Source organism: Physella acuta, unplaced genomic scaffold, assembly GCF_028476545.2.
Source record: "Physella acuta isolate Inbredline_101_S28 unplaced genomic scaffold, ASM2847654v3 ptg000273l, whole genome shotgun sequence".
Lineage (NCBI taxonomy): Eukaryota > Metazoa > Mollusca > Gastropoda > Physidae > Physella > Physella acuta.
Window position 1 is genome coordinate 237,940 of NW_026731792.1, and position 15,966 is coordinate 253,905.

General features: G+C 50.6%; 1 protein-coding gene across 1 annotated transcript in view; it reads left to right on the forward strand.

The window, feature by feature from the left end:
* The first annotated feature begins 387 nt into the window (after positions 1–387).
* Positions 388–15,966, forward strand: part of LOC131939306 (uncharacterized) — a 36,770-nt gene continuing 21,191 nt past the window's right edge. The window contains exons 1-5 of the mRNA XM_059297528.1: positions 388–767; positions 1,204–1,287; positions 2,710–2,838; positions 12,433–12,498; positions 12,959–12,994. Of these exons, the coding sequence (XP_059153511.1) occupies positions 548–767; positions 1,204–1,287; positions 2,710–2,838; positions 12,433–12,498; positions 12,959–12,994 (535 nt within the window). The 5' untranslated portion in view covers positions 388–547. The remainder of the gene's footprint in view (positions 768–1,203; positions 1,288–2,709; positions 2,839–12,432; positions 12,499–12,958; positions 12,995–15,966) is intronic.

The following is a 15,966-nucleotide window of genomic DNA, read 5'->3' on the forward strand; positions in this document are numbered from 1 at the left end:
TTGCACCCCTCTACACCCCCCACCCCCCTACACACACACTCCAACACCACACACACCAACACCACACGCATATGTTTGCCCAGGAACCACGCAAAAATTAAAAATACGTGTATATCGCACGTAACATCCCAGAAACTGAAAAACAAAAAAAACCAACGTTCACTAAAAAGATATACTTTTTTTTTCCTCTAACACCACTCCAGTATTTTGATTGTTGTCACTGAGTACAACCTTTGAACTTTGACACAATGAAGACGTCGCTGATTTGATTCAAACTATTACTATGCTACGTGCTATAATTTTATTTTTAGTAACTCTAAAATCTCTAAACCAAATTGTCTGTCGCCAAAGGTCGTCTAGACCGGAAATGGAAATTTCCTTCAGTCTGACGTAGTGATGCAGGCTGTAGACAGGGTCAAGTCCCGACATCGAACTCAGTTCTGATTGCTGCTCACTCGAAGCCACGTCGTACTATCAAAAACCGGAAAGGTTTTTAATTTAAAAAACCGTTCGCTTCTTATTTGATCTACGCTCCAGTTGGCCCAAGATGGCTTCAGCATCGACCTCCCGTACCACAGATAGCACGGCGCTGCTGTCGTCAACTAGGACATCGCGCCGCTCCACGCTTGACAGTGTGTCCTTGGTGGATGACGCTAAGGAGGCGGAGCCCTCGGCCGAAGTTTCGCTAGCCAAGGTGGCCTCAGAGAAACAGCTGCCGTGGATATACGTCCCGCCCCCGCGACATTTCATAGAGGTCTACTACGGTGGTAGGTTTCTTGGTCTAACGACATTTTGTTGAGGTCTAAGTCTTACGACATTTTGTAGAGGTCTAAGTCTCACGACATTTTGTTGAGGTCTAAGTCTCACGACATTTTGTTGAGGTCTAAGTCTAACGACATTTCAGTGAGGACTACTATGGTGGTAGGGTTCTTGGTCTAACGACATTTTGTTGAGGTCTAAGTCTAATGACATTTCACTGTATTAAACTGTATGCTTACATCCCCTACTGTATGCTTACATCCCCTACTGTATGCTTACATCGCCTACTGTATTAAATTGTATGCTTACATCCCCTACTGTATTAAATTGTATGTTTACATCCAATAGTGTATGCTTACATCCCCTACTGTATTAAACTATGCTTACATCCCCTACTGTGCTTACATCCCGTACTGTAATAAACTGTATGCTTACATTCCCTAGAAATGTGGCCTATGCTTATGAACATCAACTGCAAGAAATCAGTGTTTCTGGACTATATTAGAAGAAGGATCCCACCGATAGCTGGTAGGCCGGCATCTGTTCTGGTGTTTGGTGTGTCGTCTGCTGAATGGTAAACCCAACCCCTTGTTTGGTGTGTCGTATTTTGTATGGTAAACCCAACCCCTTGTTTGGTATGTCGTCTGCTGAATGGTAAACCCAACCCCTTGTTTGGTGTATCTTCTGCTGGATGGTAAACCCAAAATCTAGCCCTAGCCCTTAGCCTAGAGCACTGATCCTATCAACTTAAATTTCAACTCACAACACTAATCCTTATTCACCAACCCATTCACTCACCAACCCATTCACTCACCAACCCATACACTTACCAACCCATACACTCACCAACTCATTCACTCACCCACCCATACACTCACCAGCCCATACATTCACCAACCCACCCACTCACCAACCCACCAACCCACCCACTCACCCACCCATACACTCACCAACCCACCCACTCACCAACCCATTCACTCACCAACCCATTCACTCACCAACCCACCCACTCACCAACCCATTCACTCACCAACCCATTCACTCACCCACCCATACACTCACTCACCCACCCACCCACTCACCAACCCATACACTCACCAACCCACCCACTCACCAACCCATTCACTCACCAACCCATTCACTCAACAACCCATTCACTCACCAACCCACCCACTCACCAACCCATTCACTCACCAACCCATTCACTCACAAACCCATTCACTCACCAACCCATCCACTCACCAACCCACCCACTCACCAACCCATACACTCACCAACCCACCCACTCACCAACCCACCCACTCACCAACCCACCTTCTCACCAACCCATTCACTCACCAACCCATTCACTCACCAACCCATTCACTCACCAACCCACCCACTCACCAACTCATTCACTCACCAACCCATTCACTCACCCACCCATTCACTCACCAACCCATCCACTCACCAACCCACCCACTCACCAACCCACCCACTCACCATCCCATTCACTCACCAACCCACTCACTCACCAACCCATTCACTCACCAACCCATTCACTCACCCACCCATTCACTCACCAACCCACTCACTCACCAACCCATTCACTCACCAACCCATTCACTCACCAACCCACCCACTCACCAACCCATTCACTCACCAACCCATTCACTCACCAACCCATTCACTCACCAACCCACTCACTCACCAACCCATTCACTCACCAACCCATTCACTCACCAACCCATTCACTCACCCACCCATTCACTCACCAACCCACCCACTCACCAACCCACCCACTCACCAACCCATTCACTCACCAACCCATTCACTCACCAACCCATTCACTCACCAACCCATTCACTCACCAACCCACCCACTCACCAACCCATTCACTCACCAACCCATTCACTCACCAACCCATTCACTCACCAACCCATTCACTTACCAACCCATTCACTCACCCAGTCGAATCGATGGAGCTGTGTGATTTACAAGGCAATGTTGTGGGGATCGCCAACGTGGAGCCCAGTGATTACGTCATCAATTTGTTCCAGCCTGGCTTCATCTACATCACGTGTGAGATGCTCAGACAACGTACGTGTGTTTTAGGTGGGGGTCAGGGGTCAGGGGGTCAGACAACGTACGTATGTTTTATGTGGGGGTCAGGGGTCAGGCAACGTACGTGTGTTTTATGTGGGGGTCAGGGGGTCAGGGGTCAGACAACGTACGTATGTTTTAGGTGTGGGTCAGGGGGTCAGGGGTCAGACAACGTACGTACGTTTTATGTGGGGGTCAGGGGGTCAGGCAACGTACATGTTTTATGTGGGGGTCAGGCAACGTACGTATGTTTTATATGGGGGTCAGGGGGTCAGGCAACGTACATGTTTTATGTGGGGTCAGGTGGTCAGGCAACGTACGTATGTTTTATGTGGGGGTCAGGGGGTCAGGCAACGTACGTATGTATGTGGGGGTCAGGCAACGTACGTGTGTTTTATGTGGGGGTCAGACAACGTATGTATGTTTTATGTGGGGGTCAGGGGGTCAGGCAACGTACGTATGTTTTATGTGGGGGGTCAGGCAACGTACGTATGTTTTATGTGGGGGTCAGGGGGTCAGGCAACGTACGTATGTTTTAGGTGGGGGTCAGGGGGTCAGACAACGTACGTATGTTGTATGTGGGGGTCAGGGGGTCAGACAACGTACGTATGTTTTAGGTGGGGGTCAGGGGGTCAGACAACGTACGTATGTTTTAGGTGGGGGTCAGGGGGTCAGACAACGTACGTGTGTTTTATGTGGGGGTCAGGGGGTCAGACAACGTACGTGTGTTTTATGTGGGGGTCAGGGGGTCAGACAACGTACGTGTGTTTTATGTGGGGGTCAGACAACGTACGTATGTTTTAGGTGGGGGTCAGGCAACGTGCGTATGTTTTAGGTGGGGGTCAGGGGTCAGGGGGTCAGACAACGTACGTATGTTTTATGTGGGGGGTCAGGGGGTCAGGCAACGTGCGTATGTTTTAGGTGGGGGTCAGGGGGTCAGACAACGTACGTGTGTTTTATGTGGGGGTCAGGGGGTCAGACAACGTACGTGTGTTTTATGTGGGGGTCAGGGGGTCAGACAACGTACGTGTGTTTTATGTGGGGGTCAGACAACGTACGTATGTTTTAGGTGGGGGTCAGGCAACGTGCGTATGTTTTAGGTGGGGGTCAGGGGTCAGGGGGTCAGACAACGTACGTATGTTTTATGTGGGGGGTCAGGGGGTCAGGCAACGTGCGTATGTTTTAGGTGGGGGGTCAGGGGGTCAGGCAACGAGCGTATGTTTTAGGTGGGGGTCAGGGGTCAGGGGGTCAGACAACGTACGTATGTTTTATGTGGGGGGTCAGGGGTCAGACAACGTGCGTATGTTTTAGGTGGGGGTCAGGGGTCAGGGGGTCAGACAACGTACGTATGTTTTATGTGGGGGGTCAGGGGTCAGACAACGTACGCATGTTTTAGGTGGGGGGTCAGGGGGTCAGGTGCTCAGACGACGTACGTATGTTTTATGTGGGGGTCAGGGGGTCAGACAACGTACGTATGTTTTAGGTGGGGGGTCAGGGGGTCAGACAACGTACGTATGTTTTATGTGGGGGTCAGGGGGTCAGACAACGTACGTATGTTTAAGTGGGGGTCAGGGGGTCAGACAACGTACGTATGTTTTAGGTGGGGGTCAGGGGGTCAGTGGGTCAGGCAACGTACGTATGTTTTATGTGGGGGGTCAGGGGGTCAGGCAACGTACGTATGTTTTAGGTGGGGGGTCAGGGGGTCAGACAACGTACGTATGTTTTATGTGGGGGGTCAGGGGGTCAGGTGCTCAGACGACGTACGTATGTTTTATGTGGGGGGTCAGGGGGTCAGGTGCTCAGACAACGTACGTATGTTTTATGTGGGAGTCAGGGGGTCAGGCAACGTACGTATGTTTTAGGTGGGGGGTCAGGGGGTCAGACAACGTACGTATGTTTTAGGTGGGGGGTCAGGGGGTCAGACAACGTACATATGTTTTAGGTGGGGGTCAGGGGGTCAGGCAACGTACGTATGTTTTATGTGGGGGTCAGGGGGTCAGACAACGTACGTATGTTTTAGGTGGGGGGTCAGGGGGTCAGGTGCTCAGACAACGTACGTATGTTTTATGTGGGGGTCAGGGGTCAGGCAACGTACGTATGTTTTAGGTGGGGGTCAGGGGGTCAGACAACGTACGTATGTTTTAGGTGGGGGTCAGGGGGTCAGACAACGTACGTATGTTTTAGGTGGGGGTCAGGGGGTCAGACAACGTACGTATGTTTTAGGTGGGGGTCAGGGGGTCAGACAACGTACGTATGTTTTAGGTGGGGGTCAGGTGCTCAGACAACGTACGTATGTTTTATGTGAGGGTCAGGGGGTCAGACAACGTACGTATGTTTTATGTGGGGGTCAGGGGTCAGACAACGTACGTATGTTTTAGGTGGGGGGTCAGGGGTCAGACAACGTACGTGTTTTATGTGGGGGTCAGGGGGTCAGACATCGTACGTATGTTTTATGTGGGGGTCAGGGGGTCAGACAACGTACGTATGTTTTATGTGGGGGTCAGGGGGTCAGACAACGTACGTATGTTTTAGGTGGGGGGTCAGGGGTCAGACAACGTACGTATGTTTTATGTGGGGGGTCAGGGGGTCAGGCAACGTACGTATGTTTTATGTGGGGGTCAGACAACGTACGTATGTTTTATGTGGGGGGTCAGACAACGTACGTATGTTTTATGTGGGGGTCAGGGGGTCAGGCGACGTACGTATGTTTTATGTGGGGGGTCAGGCAACGTACGTATGTTTTATGTGGGGGTCAGGGGGTCAGACAACGTACGTGTGTTTTATGTGGGGGGTCAGACAACGTACGTATGTTTTATGTGGGGGGTCAGACAACGTACGTATGTATTATGTGGGGGTCAGGGGTCAGGTGCTCAGACAACGTACATGTTTTATGTGGGGGTCAGGGGGTCAGGCAACGTACGTATGTTTTATGTGGGGTTCAGGCAACGTACGTATGCTTTATGAGGGGGGTCAGGGGGTCAGGCAACGTACGTATGTTTTATGTGGGGGGTCAGACAACGTACGTATGTTTTATGTGGGGGGTCAGACAACGTACGTATGTTTTATGTGGGGTCAGGGGTCAGGGGGTCAGGCGACGTACGTATGTTTTATGTGGGGGGTCAGGCAACGTACGTATGTTTTATGTGGGGGTCAGGGGGTCAGACAACGTACGTGTGTTTTATGTGGGGGGTCAGACAACGTACGTATGTTTTATGTGGGGGTCAGGGGTCAGGCAACGTACGTATGTTTTAGGTGTGGGGTCAGACAACGTACGTGTGTTTTAGGTGGGGGGTCAGACAACGTACGTGTGTTTTAGGTGGGGGGGTCAGACAACGTACGTATGTTTTATGTGGGGGTCAGGGGTCAGGCAACGTACGTATGTTTTATGTGGGGGTCAGACAACGTACGTATGTTTTATGTGGGGGTCAGGGGTCAGGCAACGTACGTATGTTTTATGTGGGGGTCAGACAACGTACGTATGTTTTATGAGGGGGGTCAGGGGGTCAGTCAACGTACGTATGTTTTATGTGGTGGTCAGGCAACGTACGTATATTTTATGTGGGGGGTCAGACAACGTACGTATGTTTTATGTGGGGGTCAGGGGGGTCAGGCAACGTACGTATTTTTTATGTGGGGGGTCAGACAACGTACGTGTGTTTTAGGTGGGGGGTCAGGCAAGGTACGCATGTTTTATGTGGGGGTCAGGGGTCAGGCAACGTACGTATGTTTTATGTGGGGGTCAGAAAACGTACGTATGTTTTATGAGGGGGGTCAGGGGGTCAGGCAACGTACGTGTTTTATGTGGGGGTCAGACAACGTACGTGTGTTTTATGTGGGGGTCAGGGGGTCAGACAACGTACGTGTGTTTTATGTGGGGGTCAGACAACGTACGTATGTTTTAGGTGGGGGTCAGGCAACGTGCGTATGTTTTAGGTGGGGGTCAGGGGTCAGGGGGTCAGACAACGTACGTATGTTTTATGTGGGGGGTCAGGGGGTCAGGCAACGTGCGTATGTTTTAGGTGGGGGGTCAGGGGGTCAGGCAACGAGCGTATGTTTTAGGTGGGGGTCAGGGGTCAGGGGGTCAGACAACGTACGTATGTTTTATGTGGGGGGTCAGGGGTCAGACAACGTGCGTATGTTTTAGGTGGGGGTCAGGGGTCAGGGGGTCAGACAACGTACGTATGTTTTATGTGGGGGGTCAGGGGTCAGACAACGTACGCATGTTTTAGGTGGGGGGTCAGGGGGTCAGGTGCTCAGACGACGTACGTATGTTTTATGTGGGGGTCAGGGGGTCAGACAACGTACGTATGTTTTAGGTGGGGGGTCAGGGGGTCAGACAACGTACGTATGTTTTATGTGGGGGTCAGGGGGTCAGACAACGTACGTATGTTTAAGTGGGGGTCAGGGGGTCAGACAACGTACGTATGTTTTAGGTGGGGGTCAGGGGGTCAGTGGGTCAGGCAACGTACGTATGTTTTATGTGGGGGGTCAGGGGGTCAGGCAACGTACGTATGTTTTAGGTGGGGGGTCAGGGGGTCAGACAACGTACGTATGTTTTATGTGGGGGGTCAGGGGGTCAGGTGCTCAGACGACGTACGTATGTTTTATGTGGGGGGTCAGGGGGTCAGGTGCTCAGACAACGTACGTATGTTTTATGTGGGAGTCAGGGGGTCAGGCAACGTACGTATGTTTTAGGTGGGGGGTCAGGGGGTCAGACAACGTACGTATGTTTTAGGTGGGGGGTCAGGGGGTCAGACAACGTACATATGTTTTAGGTGGGGGTCAGGGGGTCAGGCAACGTACGTATGTTTTATGTGGGGGTCAGGGGGTCAGACAACGTACGTATGTTTTAGGTGGGGGGTCAGGGGGTCAGGTGCTCAGACAACGTACGTATGTTTTATGTGGGGGTCAGGGGTCAGGCAACGTACGTATGTTTTAGGTGGGGGTCAGGGGGTCAGACAACGTACGTATGTTTTAGGTGGGGGTCAGGGGGTCAGACAACGTACGTATGTTTTAGGTGGGGGTCAGGGGGTCAGACAACGTACGTATGTTTTAGGTGGGGGTCAGGGGGTCAGACAACGTACGTATGTTTTAGGTGGGGGTCAGGTGCTCAGACAACGTACGTATGTTTTATGTGAGGGTCAGGGGGTCAGACAACGTACGTATGTTTTATGTGGGGGTCAGGGGTCAGACAACGTACGTATGTTTTAGGTGGGGGGTCAGGGGTCAGACAACGTACGTGTTTTATGTGGGGGTCAGGGGGTCAGACATCGTACGTATGTTTTATGTGGGGGTCAGGGGGTCAGACAACGTACGTATGTTTTATGTGGGGGTCAGGGGGTCAGACAACGTACGTATGTTTTAGGTGGGGGGTCAGGGGTCAGACAACGTACGTATGTTTTATGTGGGGGGTCAGGGGGTCAGGCAACGTACGTATGTTTTATGTGGGGGTCAGACAACGTACGTATGTTTTATGTGGGGGTCAGGGGTCAGGCAACGTACGTATGTTTTATGTGGGGGTCAGACAACGTACGTATGTTTTATGAGGGGGGTCAGGGGGTCAGTCAACGTACGTATGTTTTATGTGGTGGTCAGGCAACGTACGTATATTTTATGTGGGGGGTCAGACAACGTACGTATGTTTTATGTGGGGGTCAGGGGGGTCAGGCAACGTACGTATTTTTTATGTGGGGGGTCAGACAACGTACGTGTGTTTTAGGTGGGGGGTCAGGCAAGGTACGCATGTTTTATGTGGGGGTCAGGGGTCAGGCAACGTACGTATGTTTTATGTGGGGGTCAGAAAACGTACGTATGTTTTATGAGGGGGGTCAGGGGGTCAGGCAACGTACGTGTTTTATGTGGGGGTCAGACAACGTACGTGTGTTTTATGTGGGGGTCAGGGGGTCAGACAACGTACGTGTGTTTTATGTGGGGGTCAGACAACGTACGTATGTTTTAGGTGGGGGTCAGGCAACGTGCGTATGTTTTAGGTGGGGGTCAGGGGTCAGGGGGTCAGACAACGTACGTATGTTTTATGTGGGGGGTCAGGGGGTCAGGCAACGTGCGTATGTTTTAGGTGGGGGGTCAGGGGGTCAGGCAACGAGCGTATGTTTTAGGTGGGGGTCAGGGGTCAGGGGGTCAGACAACGTACGTATGTTTTATGTGGGGGGTCAGGGGTCAGACAACGTGCGTATGTTTTAGGTGGGGGTCAGGGGTCAGGGGGTCAGACAACGTACGTATGTTTTATGTGGGGGGTCAGGGGTCAGACAACGTACGCATGTTTTAGGTGGGGGGTCAGGGGGTCAGGTGCTCAGACGACGTACGTATGTTTTATGTGGGGGTCAGGGGGTCAGACAACGTACGTATGTTTTAGGTGGGGGGTCAGGGGGTCAGACAACGTACGTATGTTTTATGTGGGGGTCAGGGGGTCAGACAACGTACGTATGTTTAAGTGGGGGTCAGGGGGTCAGACAACGTACGTATGTTTTAGGTGGGGGTCAGGGGGTCAGTGGGTCAGGCAACGTACGTATGTTTTATGTGGGGGGTCAGGGGGTCAGGCAACGTACGTATGTTTTAGGTGGGGGGTCAGGGGGTCAGACAACGTACGTATGTTTTATGTGGGGGGTCAGGGGGTCAGGTGCTCAGACGACGTACGTATGTTTTATGTGGGGGGTCAGGGGGTCAGGTGCTCAGACAACGTACGTATGTTTTATGTGGGAGTCAGGGGGTCAGGCAACGTACGTATGTTTTAGGTGGGGGGTCAGGGGGTCAGACAACGTACGTATGTTTTAGGTGGGGGGTCAGGGGGTCAGACAACGTACATATGTTTTAGGTGGGGGTCAGGGGGTCAGGCAACGTACGTATGTTTTATGTGGGGGTCAGGGGGTCAGACAACGTACGTATGTTTTAGGTGGGGGGTCAGGGGGTCAGGTGCTCAGACAACGTACGTATGTTTTATGTGGGGGTCAGGGGTCAGGCAACGTACGTATGTTTTAGGTGGGGGTCAGGGGGTCAGACAACGTACGTATGTTTTAGGTGGGGGTCAGGGGGTCAGACAACGTACGTATGTTTTAGGTGGGGGTCAGGGGGTCAGACAACGTACGTATGTTTTAGGTGGGGGTCAGGGGGTCAGACAACGTACGTATGTTTTAGGTGGGGGTCAGGTGCTCAGACAACGTACGTATGTTTTATGTGAGGGTCAGGGGGTCAGACAACGTACGTATGTTTTATGTGGGGGTCAGGGGTCAGACAACGTACGTATGTTTTAGGTGGGGGGTCAGGGGTCAGACAACGTACGTGTTTTATGTGGGGGTCAGGGGGTCAGACATCGTACGTATGTTTTATGTGGGGGTCAGGGGGTCAGACAACGTACGTATGTTTTATGTGGGGGTCAGGGGGTCAGACAACGTACGTATGTTTTAGGTGGGGGGTCAGGGGTCAGACAACGTACGTATGTTTTATGTGGGGGGTCAGGGGGTCAGGCAACGTACGTATGTTTTATGTGGGGGTCAGACAACGTACGTATGTTTTATGTGGGGGGTCAGACAACGTACGTATGTTTTATGTGGGGGTCAGGGGGTCAGGCGACGTACGTATGTTTTATGTGGGGGGTCAGGCAACGTACGTATGTTTTATGTGGGGGTCAGGGGGTCAGACAACGTACGTGTGTTTTATGTGGGGGGTCAGACAACGTACGTATGTTTTATGTGGGGGGTCAGACAACGTACGTATGTATTATGTGGGGGTCAGGGGTCAGGTGCTCAGACAACGTACATGTTTTATGTGGGGGTCAGGGGGTCAGGCAACGTACGTATGTTTTATGTGGGGTTCAGGCAACGTACGTATGCTTTATGAGGGGGGTCAGGGGGTCAGGCAACGTACGTATGTTTTATGTGGGGGGTCAGACAACGTACGTATGTTTTATGTGGGGGGTCAGACAACGTACGTATGTTTTATGTGGGGTCAGGGGTCAGGGGGTCAGGCGACGTACGTATGTTTTATGTGGGGGGTCAGGCAACGTACGTATGTTTTATGTGGGGGTCAGGGGGTCAGACAACGTACGTGTGTTTTATGTGGGGGGTCAGACAACGTACGTATGTTTTATGTGGGGGTCAGGGGTCAGGCAACGTACGTATGTTTTAGGTGTGGGGTCAGACAACGTACGTGTGTTTTAGGTGGGGGGTCAGACAACGTACGTGTGTTTTAGGTGGGGGGGTCAGACAACGTACGTATGTTTTATGTGGGGGTCAGGGGTCAGGCAACGTACGTATGTTTTATGTGGGGGTCAGACAACGTACGTATGTTTTATGTGGGGGTCAGGGGTCAGGCAACGTACGTATGTTTTATGTGGGGGTCAGACAACGTACGTATGTTTTATGAGGGGGGTCAGGGGGTCAGTCAACGTACGTATGTTTTATGTGGTGGTCAGGCAACGTACGTATATTTTATGTGGGGGGTCAGACAACGTACGTATGTTTTATGTGGGGGTCAGGGGGGTCAGGCAACGTACGTATTTTTTATGTGGGGGGTCAGACAACGTACGTGTGTTTTAGGTGGGGGGTCAGGCAAGGTACGCATGTTTTATGTGGGGGTCAGGGGTCAGGCAACGTACGTATGTTTTATGTGGGGGTCAGAAAACGTACGTATGTTTTATGAGGGGGGTCAGGGGGTCAGGCAACGTACGTGTTTTATGTGGGGGTCAGACAACGTACGTGTGTTTTAGGTGGGGGGTCAGGCAAGGTACGCATGTTTTATGTGGGGGTCAGGGGTCAGGCAACGTACGTATGTTTTATGTGGGGGTCAGACAACGTACGTATGTTTTATGTGGGGCTCAGGTAGCATACGTATGTTTTGTGGGGGTCAGGTGTGGGGTGTTGTGATCGTGTATGACTATAGGTGTGGGGTATTGTGATAGTGTGTGACTATAGGTGTGGGGTATTGTGATGGTGTATGACTATAGGTGTGGGGTGTTGTGATGGTGTGTGACTATAGGTGTGGGGTGTTGTGATGGGGTGTGAAGATTAAACATAGAAATTTGGGACTACTGGTTGTAGTTTGAAGGTGGGGGTGGGGTCGGCACCAAAGTCTATATGTGATTGAATAAGAGGCGTATTTAATATATGAAATCAAATTAAAATATTTTCGACCCCCCCACCCCCCACCCCACATATGATCAAACTTTTCTCACGTGTGACGCTTTAAATTTCATTGCGTTGTCTTTTTGTTTTCTTTCATGAAATTTGTGTCTAATTGCGTATAAAAGCAACAACACAACATAGCTAATTTAGTGAAGCTATTCTAAGAAATAATGAGCTGGTTGATTAAATGAAGCAATTTCTGCTACAGTGGCTACATCATTAGTGTAGCTTTGTGAATTCAGTTCATTTTGTTTAGTTAAACAAAAAGATTTTAATGGCAACAAGCGCTTTAATCAGCTGGTTAATGGCTTGATGTTGTCGTGAGGGTTTGACCCAGTCGAGCGTTGGCCTCTAACCTCTGACCTTTAATCAGCTGGTTAATGGCTTGATGTTGTCGTGAGGGTTTGACCCAGTCGAGCGTTGGCCTGTAACCTCTGACCTTTGACCTCCTCAGATGGCTACGTGGCGGACATCAAGCCCTGCTTTGGTGAATGGGAGGAGAGGTTTCCTTACATTAAAGGTCAGTGTGACGGCATGCGTCTGTGGTCAGCAACAGCTCGTGTGACGTCATGTGTGGTCAGCAGCCTCTTGTGTGACGTCATAAGTGTGGTCAGCAGCTTCTTGTGTGACGTCATGTGTGGTCAGCAGCCGCTTGTGTGACGTCATGTGTGGTCAGCAACAGCTTGTGTGACGTCATGTGTGTGGTCAGCAGCCTATTCTATGATTATTTGTGTGGTTAGACATTGATGACCTTGGTGAAGGTTAACCTTGACCAGATAACCTTAGAGGGATTATCATTTAAATGACCTTCAACGTATAATCTTAACTAAGGTTAATCTTTAATTAATGACATTGCTGCCAATTAACTGATGCCTTTGATGTCGGTTAACGTTAACCTGGCGACCTTGGTTGCATTAGTTACCAATGACCTTGTTCACTTGATGACCTTTGTTGACCTACCCGTCTTCTATCTCCCACAGAAGGTCTGGCCGCCTGGATAGAAAAGACCAAAAAAGGTACACCTTTCGTCCACTTCTCCTCCCTCCCCACTAGCACTCTATAAACTGGTCCCGTGTACGCTGATGACATCACATCCTGCTAGTCTGTAATCGTCGGGTCAAATTACATTCGGACGTCACTTCCTGTTTTAGTTTGTGAAGAATTAAGCCAAGTCTAAAGAGGCTTGATAAGTTGACATCTAAATCTAGACTTTTTTAGTTAGAGATTTTTCGGAGAGTAGGCCTACATGAATCTTGTGAGAAATAAGTTGCCAGCGGTCTTCAAGCTAGTTTGGGGGTATAATTGGGTTTAATGACAGTAACGGTACCACGGGAGTTTGATGCGCACACACAGAATGGGTTAGTTCCTGAAGGACATTTGTCTTTTATTTAGCGCCAGTTGACGCCAGTTGAACGTCGTGCAGCCTACACGAGGCAGGGTACGGCGGGGGTTTGGTCACATGTCACGGTGGACTGAGCGTTAATAGTCACATGACTTTTACACCATAGGACCTAGTTTTTACTCCCCCACCCTACTGGCGTAGACCCCCTTCCCCGCCATACTGGTATGTAGTCAACCACTACACCCCCATTGCTACCATTAATTAGAACCCCCTCGTGACGACCTTGACATTGTTTATACCTGACAAACACCGACTAACGTTAAACCCGCGCCTATTCTCAAAACCCGCACCTAAAACCCGCGCCTATTCCACAAACCCGCACCTAAAACCCGCGACTATTTCCCAAACCCGCACCTAAAACCCGCGACTATTTCCCAAACCCGCACCTAAAACCCGCGCCTATTCCCCATACCCGCACCTAAAACCCGCGCCTATTCCACAAACACGCACCTAAATCCCGCGCCTATTCCCCAAACCCGCACCTAAAACCCGCGCCTATTCCACAAACCCGCACCTAAAACCCGCGACTATTTCCCAAACCCGCACCTAAAACCCGCGACTATTTCCCAAACCCGCACCTAAAACCCGCGCCTATTCCCCAAACCCGCACCTAAAACCCGCGCCTATTCCCCAAACCCGCACCTAAAACCCGCGTCTATTCCTCAAACCCGCACCTCAAACCCGCGCCTATTCTCCAAACCCGCACCTAAAACCCGCGACTATTTCCCAAACCCGCACCTAAAACCCGCGACTATTTCCCAAACCCGCACCTAAAACCCGCGCCTATTCCCCAAACCCGCACCTAAAACCCGCGCCTATTCCCCAAACCCGCACCTAAAACCCGCGCCTATTCCACAAACCCGCACCTAAAACCCGCGACTATTTCCCAAACCCGCACCTAAAACCCGCGACTATTTCCCAAACCCGCACCTAAAACCCGCGCCTATTCCCCATACCCGCACCTAAAACCCGCGCCTATTCCACAAACACGCACCTAAATCCCGCGCCTATTCCCCAAACCCGCACCTAAAACCCGCGCCTATTCCACAAACCCGCACCTAAAACCCGCGACTATTTCCCAAACCCGCACCTAAAACCCGCGACTATTTCCCAAACCCGCACCTAAAACCCGCGCCTATTCCCCAAACCCGCACCTAAAACCCGCGCCTATTCCCCAAACCCGCACCTAAAACCCGCGTCTATTCCTCAAACCCGCACCTCAAACCCGCGCCTATTCTCCAAACCCGCACCTAAAACCCGCGACTATTTCCCAAACCCGCACCTAAAACCCGCGACTATTTCCCAAACCCGCACCTAAAACCCGCGCCTATTCCCCAAACCCGCACCTAAAACCCGCGCCTATTCCCCAAACCCGCACCTAAAACCCGCGTCTATTCCTCAAACCCGCACCTAAAACCCGCGCCTATTCCCCATACCCGTACCTAAAACCCGCGCCTATTCCCCAAACCCGCACCTAAAACCCGCACCTAAAACCCGCACCTAAAACCCGCACCTAAAACCCGCACCTAAAACCCGCGCCACTTCTCAGTCCATCAGCCAGCTATATTGACCGCCTCCTTATCTCTAGTCTGTCTAAATTATGAACACGCTCGCGTGTATTGCTCAACTTCCGGTTCGTCATGTCCGTGACCTAAAGTTAGCTCCCCCCCCCCTCGGGATTGTCCTGACGGCACCGTCACGACGTGTATCCGGCGACCTGTTTGGGTCACGCGGCCATTGATAGGTCTAGCTTGAGATAGAAGCCATTGATAGGTGTAGCTGGAGATAGAGGTCATTGATAGGTATAGCTGGAGATAGAGGTCATTGATAGGTCTAGCTGGAGATAGAGGTCATTGATAGGTCTAGCTGGAGATAGAGGTCATTGATAGGTCTAGCTGTAGATAGAGGTCATTGAAAGGTCTAGCTGAAGATAGAGGTCATTGATAGGTCTAGCTGGAGATAGAGGTCATTGATAGGTCTAGATAGAGGTCATTGATAGATCTAGATAGAGGTCGCTATTTTTTCCTGATGTACCCAGTATCAAGCCATTGATTACCAATTTTTATAGTATACAGTCCATTGTGTACACAGGATCCATTTTACATCTTTTTATGCACCAGTTTTGGGCCATTGTTTATTTCACCATTGACCTTGGCTTGATGTCTAGAGCGCGCTCTCCACCTGGGTGATGTGTTGTAAAGCGTGGTGCTATTTTTACCCTTTCGCGTGTCATCATAAATATGATTGAAATAAACAATCACAAGCTTGATTTGTGTTTGAAGTTTGTGTGTTCTTTCACGACAAGTGTTCATTTCTAAGTTTTTCACTCACCCTTCTGGATTTATCACCCATTTGAGGTGTGTGTGTGGGGGGAGGGGTGGAGAGAGAGAAGGGGGTGGGGTTGAAGCCACGAAGCTAAGTTACTATCAGTTCAACCAGCAGTCGATCCGCTGATAGAGAAAAGACAAGATTCCACCAGAACTTGAATAGGCTGGAAAAGCTGGTTCCTAAAGGTTTCAAATTTGTGTTGCCAGATAGCACATTTTTTAACCAAAATTGAATATGTTATTACATTTGTGAAAAGTT